This window comes from Pinus tabuliformis, chromosome 2_1 (assembly GCF_031772625.1).
Source record: "Pinus tabuliformis cultivar Carrire ecotype Pingquan chromosome 2_1, CPIR1, whole genome shotgun sequence".
NCBI lineage: Eukaryota > Viridiplantae > Streptophyta > Pinopsida > Pinales > Pinaceae > Pinus > Pinus tabuliformis.
In genome coordinates, this window is record NC_142299.1 from 936,161,579 (window position 1) to 936,173,951 (window position 12,373).

At 36.9% G+C, this 12,373-nt stretch overlaps 1 protein-coding gene across 1 annotated transcript; it reads right to left on the reverse strand.

Annotated features, from left to right (window-relative positions):
- Positions 1–1,959: 1,959 nt before the first annotated feature.
- LOC149203720 (uncharacterized) lies at positions 1,960–2,472 on the reverse strand. The gene has a single exon (XM_089401956.1). It carries the CDS (start codon positions 2,470–2,472, stop codon positions 1,960–1,962), a length of 513 nt encoding a protein of 170 aa, XP_089258082.1.
- Positions 2,473–12,373: the final 9,901 nt, after the last annotated feature.

A 12,373-nucleotide genomic window follows, 5' to 3' on the forward strand; every position in this document is an offset into this window, starting at 1 on the left:
CACTCTCCCTTCTTGCATTAATATGCCACCCACTCCTTCCTTACTGGCATCAGTGCAAACCACATATTCTTTGTTAGGATCAGCAATGCTTAGAATTGGTGTTGTGGTAAGAAGATGCTTGAGCTGGTCAAAGCTCCTTTGACAATCGGGGGTCCATTGGAATGCTTTTCCTTTCTTTTGTAGAGAGGTGATAGGATAGGCTACGTGAGAGAAACCCTCCACAAATCTCTGATAGTATCCTGCTAAGCCCATAAATGATCTTATGTCGGCTACATCCTTTAGTATTGGCCATTCCATAATGGTTCTTATCTTTTCTGGATCTACGGCAATACCGTCTTTAGTGATGACGTGTCCCAAGTATTGGATTTTCTCCTTAAAGAAATCACATTTACTATACTTGGCATACAACTGGTGTTCTCGTAGGACTTGTAGAACAATACGAAGATGTTCCTTGTGTTCTTCCACATTTCGAGAATAGATCAGTATGTCGTCAATAAAGATTAATACAAATTTATCTAGGAACTGATGAAAGATGTTGTTCATGAGACACATGAATGTTGTTGGGGCATTAGTTAATCCAAAAGGTAAAACCACAAACTCATAATGTCTGTAACGCGTCCTGAAAGCAGTTTTTGCAATATCCTCTTCTTTTATTCTGATCTGATGATACCCAGAGCGAAGATCAATATTTGAGAACACGGTTGCTCCTTTCACCTGGTCAAAGAGCTCATCTATCTGGGGAAGAGGATATTTGTTTTTAATGGTCAGCTTGTTTAGCTCGCGATAATCCATGCACATTCGCAGGGTTCCGTCTTTCTTTTTAACAAATAAAACTGGAGCTCCCCAAGGAGATAGACTGGGGCGGATATACTTCTTATCCAGCAACTCCTGGAGTTGCATCTTCAATTTGGTTAGTTCGGGTATACTCATCCGGTATGGTGCCCGGGAAACTGGAGCAACTCCTGAAATCAGCTCAATAGTAAAATCTATGTCTCTTTTAGGGGGTAGGCCTGGTATTTCTTCAGGAAACACATCTGGAAAACTTTGTATCACAGGTATGTTCTCTAGTGCTATAGACTTATCTTTAGAGTCAACATACCCTACCTGTATGGCATAAATTTGACAACCATTTCTAATGCATTTGGCTAATTGGGATGCTATTATTGGCCTTAATTGCAGAGGTTTCTGAACACCTTGTATCTCCTGTCTCTCTCCTACCTCATCTTGGTAGCTGATGGCTTTTGTTTTACAATTTATTAAGGACCAGTGCTTTTCTAACCAGTCCATACCTATTAGAATATCGTATGATCCTAAGGGTAGCACATTTAAATCAGCTATGATAGGTTGACCATCTAATTTCAAGGGGAAGTTGTTTACTTTACACAAAACTCTTATTTTTGCCTCGTTGGCTAGCTGTACCAACCATGGGTTTTTAATTTTAACATCTTATAGTTTACACTGTTCCACTAACCTGGGACTAATGTAGCTTAAAGTTGCCCCAGGATCTATTAAAATAGAGCATGTCTGGTAAAAAAAAGTACCTTCAAATTCAACCATAGTTGGCTGAAACTCTACCTGATGATCCTAAAGAGCTGCGTTAATCTTAGGGATGCTTCTTGCCACTTCTCCCACTGTGGATGCCTCCTGAATTTGTGAGATCTGATCTGCTCCTCTGCGTTGAGGACAGTTTTTGACATAATGTGGGCCTCCGCATCCCCAACACTGTACAGGTGGTCTGTTAATTAATTATGTTTCATTTCTGTTGGTGGGTTCATTTGTCCTAGCTTCACCTAATACCTTAAATCTGGGCTTATTCCCATTCTGATTAAATTGACCTTTAAATACTCCCTTATTGTTGGTACTCTTATTCCCCTTATGGCTGGGAATAAATTTATTTCCCTTCTTGTCTACCCATCTTTTACTCGTATCTCCTTTTGGTTTATTTTGTTGATAACAAATTCATGCTTTCCGAATGACTTCATCCATGGTTTTTGGATTGTCAAATTCCAGTCGTTCTTTCATGAACAATGGAAGACTGCTGACAAACCGTTGTACTTTAGCTTTTTCCTCACGAATATAAGGAACGTATTGTAATAATGATGTAAATTTTGTTATAAATTCATCCATGGTCATTTGGCCCAGATGGAGATCATGAAACTCTTTTTCTTTTTCATCATAAAACCTCTCAGTCAAGTATTTTTCCTTAAAGAATTTCTGGAATTTCTCCCAAGTTATGTTTTTCTCATTGACCCCATGGACTATTTTTTCTTCCTCCCACCACAATGTAGCTTTCCCTTGAAGCTGGAAAATGGCCAAACGAGTCTTCAAATTGTAATCATATTCGTAAAGCTGGAAATACTTATTCATATAAATTAACCATGCTTCTACCGCCTCTTCTTGCTCCCCATCGAAGAGAGGGGGCTTGATTTTTCGAAACTCCCCTTGGAGTTCAATCTTCTGTTTCTTCTGCATCTTGTGGTTAGACACATTTCCTGATCCTCTTCTTGGTTTTCTTCTCCTCCTTCTGTTTCCATATTTTCAGTTTGAAACTCTTGTTCACCAGTCATGTGGCCATGCTCTGGACTGGGGCTAATGGCCGATGATTCTGTCTATCTGACAGACTTTTTAGGATCTTCTCTTGTTCCTGCATCAATCTCTCATTGTCTGCCCGGAGTCAGGCCATTTCCCCTTTTAGTTCTTGGACAGTTTTCCGGAGGTCTGCATTGGGATTTTGCGTATCATCGCCCAGCTGCACCCAAACCTCAGGATTGCCCTCTTGAAATGAAGTTGGTCTTGTTCCAAATATGGAACCATGTGGTAGATTTCCAGCTCGCCTCATGCTGATTATTTATCTGTTGTTTCCTACGTGCACAACACAATTTTGTTATTCCTTATTCCAGAGGCCTCAGTTTGGAACCTGAGTGCTCTGATACCATATGTAACACATCTACCTATCTATCTTCAATATATACATAACAATTTTTTTTTTTTTTTACATACTAAATTTCTGCATAATATGTAAATGGATTTAATGAAATATAATTGAAATAAACCATTAATCAAGCACTACTAACAACCATAATAATTGTCACATCGAGACCTTAATCGATTACAATGTATACCTTACATACAATGAGTTATTGGTTAATATGAAAAGCGGGATTTCAAAGGCACACGACTTTTGACTTTACATAGTTCATGATCATGTATATAATTAAACCTTGGTACTATGCATGCCCTGCATTTATAATCCGCAGGATACTGCCTTGGAACTCGCCCAAGGAACGCAAGTGAATTCAGTGCTTGAGCATGACTATATACAGATGGTTGCATGGAAGTACTCCGTCTATCTCAGTCTTACCTTACTCTTGGGATTTGATACCTTCATCGACGTCTCTCATCCGTCCACTGGATTGAACGGTTCTCGGGCTCTCTTCCTTACATTTCTCACCAGTGAGGTCTTTCCTCCAGTCATTGTTGCCTTTCAAATTTTCTAGGAGCTTGTGGTTCTACTCTGCCCTTCGATGGCGGTCTTCGTCTGCTATCCAGCTTCCTTGGACTCTTTCCTCTGCTATCCGGCTACCTAGAATGCCCTGATGGATTTGAAACCCCTCCATCATTTTGGAATATGTTCTGCAGAGGCTGGGCCTGAGTTATTTTCTACAGAGGTATGGTTTATTATTCTCCTTCTACATAACTGTGACTCTTTTCAGATGTTAAAAATGTTTATTCCTGACTCTGTGATATTTTCGTTTGCATGCTCTAACACCGTTCTTGTTGTGATGGAAGGTCGGGCCCATAGGTTGGAAGATTCGTCCTGGCATTGAGGCAAACCCTCCTCCAGGTTTCATTGTCCTCAACCAGTTCCAGGTAATTCGAATCTTTCTATTTCTATTCAGGATGGGGTTTTGTTTGTAGGAACAGAGCTTCCAACTATTAAGACAGTTAATGAAATCTATTAAGTATTGCTCTGAGACCACAGGAGTCATAACTCCTCCGATAGCTTTTTTGTTTAGTTCCAGAAGTTAATATGACGCCTTTTCATAAGGCAAGGTGGTCTACATCTTTGGATGAGTGTGGAGTTTTCTATTTGAATTGTATTAGCTCTTGGGTCACCATTCCTGATAATGGAACGCTTAAGACTGGCCTTTAAATTTGATAAGGGTTTTTGTATTATGCTACAACTTTATCTTTGACTTCTTTCCTGAGTATTTTAATGAACACAGAGTTCTTTCTTTAAAAGGTCGAGGGCCGTCCTTCCTCGATTCTTCCGAGGGTTTATACCATACTCTATTTGGAAGTATTGTGGCTCGAATTGTATAAGAATTTTTACATAGATTTATCTCTATGAATGGTAAATTCTCAGTATTTTATCTTATGAAATAGACAACTTAAATGCCCTTTGTTGAGGTTTGTAATACTACCATAACGATGCCTGTAACTTTTTTATATTACAGTGAAACTCTCGGAGGTCTCTACCTATGCCTTACATAATTAAGATTATTAGCTTATAGAATTTTATTGTTCTTATGTGGTCTCTACCTATGCCTTACATAATTAAGATTATTAGCTTATAGAATTTTCTTGTTCTTATGTCGTAACTATTCAGAATTAGTTGTATGTCTGTTGTATTCACAGAGTTCATATATATGCATATTTTCATGGAGAAGAATTGTTGGAACAGTTTAATGTCTACTGATAGCAATGAATGCTTGACTATTTCATAATGTTTACCATTCTTTTGTTCAATAGATGAATTTGATAGTTGATCCTGAATTGGAGAAAATATAGGGGAAACTATCTTTCTGGTTACTGTGATATTTCCTATTTTTTTTGTAGAAAATATCTATCCTCTTGTTTAACGTAATATTTCTATTTACATAGAGAATACCTCTCCTGTCCTTTCTCAAGATTTACTTGTCTTCTAGTTTACTTCTGAAATCTTCTGATATTTGTATTATAGTTTCTTCCTAGAAATGTAAGATTTTTCTCAGAATCTCTGCTATCCTTTTTAAAGGTAATTGCTTTAGTACATTATAAAAAAATCTAATGACATTATAAAGAACTCTAATGACATATTTCAGAGGTAAAAGACATTCCTATACTTTCCGCACATTAAAAAATCATTATATCTTTAATAGTTTTAGCCATTTCCCTAGCTACAATTCTTAGATATAGTGCAAAATTTATATAATAACATTGTACTTATCTAGATTATGTTGTCGAGAACCAAATGATATAAGATTAGAACTTGATTTCCTCCATGACGTGAGATTAGCTACAATTCTTAGATACAATGCACAATTTATATAATAACTTTGTACTTATCTGGATTATGTTGTCGAGAACCAAATGATATAAGATTAGAACTTGATTTCCTCCCTGCCGTGAGATTACCTACTTTTGTAAATCTTCCCCTCCATGCTACTCCTTACTTACCGTAGGAGTTCTCTGTCTCTTAGAGACTTTAAAGTTTACTGACTATCTAGTCTTAACCAGAAGATTGCCTGGCCTTTCAGCACAACTCTTCTTTTTTGATCTCAGATCCCCATCCTCTTGATTATTTTTTATAAAAATACTCTAGGATTTAGTTTTGGAATAGATAATTGTGATTTCAGAGGTAAAAGACATTCCTATACTTTCCGCACATTAAAAAATCATTATATCTTTAATAGTTTTAGCCATTTTCCTAGCTACAATTCTTAGATATAGTGCAAAATTTATATAATAACATTGTACTTATCTAGATTATGTTGTCGAGAACCAAATGATATAAGATTAGAACTTGATTTCCTCCATGACGTGAGATTAGCTACAATTCTTAGATACAGTGCACAATTTATATAATAACTTTGTACTTATCTGGATTATGTTGTCGAGAACCAAATGATATAAGATTAGAACTTGATTTCCTCCCTGTCGTGAGATTACCTACTTTTGTAAATCTTCCCCTCCATGCTACTCCTTACTTACCGTAGGAGTTCTCTGTCTCTTAGAGACTTTAAAGTTTACTGACTATCTAGTCTTAACCAGAAGATTATCTGGCCTTTCAGCACAACTCTTCCTTCAGATCCCCATCCTCTTGATCATTTTTTATAAAAATACTCTAGGATTTAGTTTTGGAATAGATAATTGTTTCCATAACTAATTACCTAGTAAAAGAATAATATTTACCATAACTGAATAATGTTATCCTTCAATAACTGCATTACAAAATAATTTATAATTCAAACAAATAGTAATAGTTTGTTTGGTTGTAGTGAAATTAAAATAAATATTTACATTAATAAGAGATATTACAGGAAGAATAGAGAAGAGAAAGTTGAACGTTTTGACAACTATTGACTAAAAGAATCTTTTACTTAATCATTTTTATTTGAGTTATAGATTTAATAATATTTAGGAATCTGATATAGATTTCAATAATATTTAGGAATTAATCTTTTAGTTAACTATTTAAGAATTTGATATATAGTAATGAGTTCAAACCATTAGCATAATCTTTTTGACTTATCAAATTTTAAACAATTTTCAAAATATTCAACCAAATTAATTTCAACTCTTTTGAGTTGCTTGTTAGGTTAGCTTTTAAGTGGCTTGATATGTTAGCTTCCCTTTATTAGGAAAGTGAAATCGCACATTCTCTAGCTTTGCATAAAATTGCTTCATGGACCAACAGCTTGGAAAATTGTGAGAGGACAGTTATTTAGGGCCCAAAGAACAATGACACGCCAAGATCGTTCAACCCATCATTTCTACCAATTCAATAACAACGGTCGGTGCATCTACATGCAATTGCCAGCAAAACGGGATTGATGGCGATGCGATGAGACGATGCATAAAGGTAATGGCAGTATGGCATGTGCGCTTAAGTGGGTGAAACAGCTAGCATATGAAATCCTCAAAACAATGGAGACATGTCCTGTATTCCCCGCCAGAAGATATATGGTAAAGCTCTGACGTGCTTTCCATGCCCCAAGCGGTGAGCCGGTGCATTTGTATTATACTGCCGACTTAATGCACACGTTATCAGCGCCAAGCAGTGCATTTATAGTTGGCGTTACTTTAATGAGATCCTATATGCTTTGTCTATGTAGGTTACAATTTTGAAGATCATGAAATTTTTGTCAAAATTGTAGAGAAAAAAATTTTAAAAAATCTAATTTTAATAGTGTTTAAATAATTTTTTTATAATAGAATGGATTCAACACTATCAAGAAATTTAAAGCTTCACAACTGTAACTTAGATTTTCAAAATTTTCTGTTAATTTTTCTCAAAATCCTGTAGTAATTTCCATTGTTTCCCAAATGGAATTGTGGTCTTGTTAGATTACAGCTTTCCCATATGTTGAGGAAGGTTTTGCAATGAGAAATTTTAAATGTGGTAGTTTATTTGTTATATGTTTTGGAAGGTTTTTTTGGTCTATTTTTCTGTTTAATTTGATAAGAATTTGATAGGGATTTGTTGGAATAAAAAATTTGATGTGTGAACTCTCCACATTTCAGGCCAAAAGACAACGACCATTAAAATTAAAAAGTTCAACAACAAAGAGTTTATATAAATTTTTTTTTTTTTTTTTAATATTTTGCTACTAGAAGAATCAACAACTAGCTAATGTGATGGGGTTAACTAATTGTTATCACTAAAACCTCTAGGTGAACTACACCCTCCACTAGGCCACCTCTAGGTGAACCACCAACCACCCACACCCCCTAGTAGGTGGTCACTAAAGAAGATATGAGCCTAGAATCTTATGGTACATAGCACTTCTTTGACACTTCATTATCAAGATGATTGCCAATTTAGCTGTCCCATAAGGATTTGTGTTTTTCCAGTCAGTGTTATTCTAAATTTGATGGGGATTTTTTTTTTAAATAACTATGTAATTTGTATAAAAATTGTACTGTTGAATTTAAAAATAAAAATAAAAACATCCATAAAATATATTGAACATTAATTACATAATAGGGTGTTTATTTGGGAATATAAATTTCAAAATTTTAATTTAATTATCAATAATTATTAGGTAGATAATGGAGGTATTTAACTTCCACCAAATATTTTTAATAATAGTCAAGATATAAAGTTGAGATTTTAAGATTTATTTTTAATGTAGTTATGCTTTTTTTTCTTTTCAATTTAATTAAACAATATAATGTCCATAGATTTTAAATTTGACATTAAATTAAATGGAAAAAAAGAAAAAAACATAATTACGTTCCAAATAAATCTTAACCTTTTATCGTGATTATTATTAAATTATTCTATGAATATTAATGGAAATTAAATTTCTACCCTATACTTAATAATTAAATTAAATTTTTGAAAAACTTATTCTAACTAATGATAAAATTTAATATTGAAACATCCATAAACATTTTATATTTTTCTATTTAAAAATTTAAAATATAGAACGATCCTTTAAAATACAACTTGCTCACCTAATATATCCATAAAAATTATTATATTAATACAAATTATTATAATTAATATAACGTTTTGAAGTAACCAAAACTTACTACTAAAGATTATTATAGGACTTCTATGGGATTCTAAATGACGAATAAGTACCGTTGTAGGAAATTATATTATAGCTTAGAGAAACAAAACAATAATCCAATTTAATACATTATGATGAATATTTGGAAATCTATCATAAATAAAACTTATTATATTTAAAAAGTTTTAATCAAATAATTAAATATATATATAAAAGTTTAAAAATTAAATTTATATAAAATATAAAATTTGAAATATATAAAATTTCATATTTTTTTATAAATTAAAATATTTAATTATAATAATTTTGTTGTTCGCTTTGGGTAGTTTAAGTGGTGATGGTCGTGGAATGAAGTCTCACCGAATTGGAGATCTTGGGTTCGAATGTTCTGCTACCCTCTCCCCGTAGCGGGGTGAATAATGGACATGTAAACTCGAAAGTGGGAGAGCCCTACCAAGCTTACAAAAAAAAAATTGTAGTTTTGTTAATTTTTATTAGCACAATTTGTTGAGGATGAGCCTCATTAGTAAGGCGACCCTGGATTAAACCTGACGTAGTAGTTGTGCCCTGTGCTAGGGGAGGAAACCTGCTAAAAATCCAATCAGTTAAGAACTAGAGTGGCCCAGGCCAAGCACAATCCCTAGATGACTTTGACAGCTTAGATGCCCCTGTGTCACGCCCTTATCCCGGTGGTAGTCTTTCAACCACACATAGGCGGGTGTGACACTGCTACACTCTTTCTTTTCACTAATACTTGAATGTACGAGCTACGCCTAACTCTTCAACACTTAGTTTATTTTCCAATTCTTCAAGTGTTATATCGCAGTGGAAATAAAACATTCATTAATACTTCATCATTTCATCATTATATATGCACAACGGATAAAATACAAAATACTCAATGGGAGGGGAAACTCCTAATACTGAAGTCTGCTCAAATAATATTCAAGCTCAGTTTACAATATGTTTACAACAATTGTGTTGCCAACACGATCATCACACTTCAATTTACAAGTGTTTGCAGTTTACCAAATATGTCATGCACGCTTCACCCAACTTCAATCTACCCAGCACTGTCGTGCCTCTGCTCGTCGTAACAGTTCACCTGCATCCTGCACTGTTGCACGTTCTTCCAGGATTTCCCCGTGCCCAACTTTCCAATTCGAGTCCTTATCTGCACGCTACAACTCTGCCCGCATCATTCATCACCTGGGTCGTTGTTCGTTCAGCACTTCGGGTCGCCATGCCACGCCCTCAGGTCAAGTCGCCCTGCCGCACCCTCAGGTCGTGTCACCCTGCCGAGTCGGGTCACCTTATCTCACCCTAGGGTCGGGTCAAGTTTGCACGACATAGTTCGCCTACAATTTTTCGTCCGTCGGTACTGCAACACTTTCCCACTAGTTCTGCTTGTTCAATATGCCCGCCAGTTCACCTATTCAGTCTGTCTGTTGGTCCATCCACCCAAATAAACCCCAAATCCTTTGTTGCAGCTAACTTCGGCCCTCACCCAATGCTTGTTCGCCTGCTTCTTGTGCCTTTTTCATTTAACTCCTTACTTGTTCGCTTGATTACTTGTTTGGTTGCCTATGAATGCTCCACACATTCCTTAGACATATACCTATGCTAACTTGTCATCTCGACCAAGAGTCGTGGTTGTTCACCCACATCTGGGTCGGCCTCACCATAAACTTAAGTTGGCCCAGCCACTCCAACACGTCACCAAGTCCAATTTTATCAAGTTGGCCTCCTCACCATTGCGCGCCATGTCGGTCATATAAACTCGGCCTCTCGTCGTATTTTCTCCTTCTGCAGGTCACATGGGTCGCCTGTTTCGCTCTCTGCTGCCACACGTCCTCACCGGGCGCTCCCCAGTCTCACTCGTTGCTATGGGTGCATGCCCTCTCGTCGCCTTTAACCGACATGATCTCATTGCATGTCCGCCCAAATCAAGTAGTGCAGGTGCCTGTCACACATGGGCACACCCGACTTAACTCAGTTGTGTTTAACCGAAGTCATCCCACCGTCGCATATAACCGAGTTCGGGCGCCCGTCGCACATGTGGGTGGGCCCAACTCATCTCGTGGGCATGACATATTCCACCACTCTAAAAATGTTTTCATCCTTGACAACACCATCCTAGCAACATCCATCACCAATATATATCCATAAGTATGGGCACCTAGATATCTCCACTTGTGACCTACTCCATGCTACCAATCTTCCAAACTCTACAAGAAAATCATGTGTTGGATCCCCTTTTGATGGTGATTAGTTGGGTAGCTAATCCAAAAGTAACATCGTCTCCACAAGAATGCATTCTCCCTACATCATCATGACCAATATTCGCATCTTGTTGTCAATCATGTCCATCTCGCCCCAAGTGTCTGCTCATAAGTATAGAGGACTCATTTCCATGAGCAACAAACAATGAGCCTCATCCCCATGTCATTCTAAGAAGAGAGGCAGGAAGTGGAGGCCAAAGGCTCTCCCTCCTAATAACTCAGTCCACCTGTCTAGATCTTCCTCCTCCAATCTCTGCATGTATGCTTCTTGACTCTCCTCCTAAGTCTCGGGTCTAGCATCTCCATTACGTTCCACTATGTCTAGACTGCTTGTCAAATCTAGGATACTATTGGACAATTCTCTAATAACCTGTGACTTCTCCATAAGTTTTTCCTCTGCAAAAGTCAACCTCTTATAGATTTCTTCATCCTGCTTGATGTCCTCCACATTCATCATTGTCAACTTACACCCAGTTGTCATAGCTGCCACGATTGATACCCTTATAGGATCATCATCCCATCCGTTGTAAATGTACAACTTCTTCATATGTGGCACCATCATAGCCTCATACTGCTTCATAAATTCCATACCCAATATTGCTTCATAATCATCCAGTCGCACAATCGTGAAGTTGATCTTCCCAAACCACTCACCAATGTTCACATCCACATTCTCTGCCATACCAATAACTAAATCTAGTGGAGAATTCACTGCTTTAGGTTGAGCTTGAGTTGGTGAAAACTTCAACCCAATCTTCCTTATAGCTTCCTCTCTAGTGAAGTTATGAGTCACACCATTGTCCACCATCGTGAGTAAAGTGCCTTTCCCAATCTTCATATTCACATACTTCAATTTGTTCCTCTCACGATCTCGTCGTGGGGTAGCTTTCATAGCTACTACATCTCCCTGGATCTGCATCACCCCAACGGATGGCTCTTCTTTCTTCTTCTTCACATCGGCTTGTGTTTCTCAGCCACCATCGGTCTTGAAGGAAAATTATTCACCGTGTGGTTCTCTCTACACAACCAACATTTCAGAGGCTTCTTCGTCTTTGACTTGTCATTCAATTTCGAATGCTCCTCCTTTGTAGACTTCTCCCTTGGTTTATCGGACTTATTCTTTCTCTCTTCAGTCCCTTCATCATAATTTTCTACCAAGTAGCATCACCATTGGAAATCTGATCCAATTTCCATCTCCACCACATCTTAGCATCCTTAGTGAGGAATTGAGTAGCTACTTTGACCTTGGCTTCATCCTCAGGTAAGCCCAAGCACTCCAACTATTGCTCCATATCCCATATGAAATTTCCAAGTGCTTTGGCACTCCTCATCCCATCATAAGAATCAAGTTCTTTGACTTTCACATGAGAAGCTCCTCCAATTGGTCCTTGCCTAACTTCTTTCTTCAAAATAGTTATCTCATTCCGAGCATCGTCAAGAGCTTTCTGCAAATTCAAGATTTCCTCCAAACCCTGGTCTCTTGGAACACCAATGTTCTTGACTTCCTTCTCTATTTTTGTATACAACCATTCTGTATACTTGTACCAAACTTTGAGGTTCTCATTCTCCTCTTTCATCTTTGTGAACTCA

Coding starts and splice junctions, on each gene's coding strand:
- LOC149203720 (XM_089401956.1), bottom strand. CDS start 2,472: ATGCAGAAGAAACAGAAGATTGAACTCCAAGGGGAGTTTCGAAAAATC.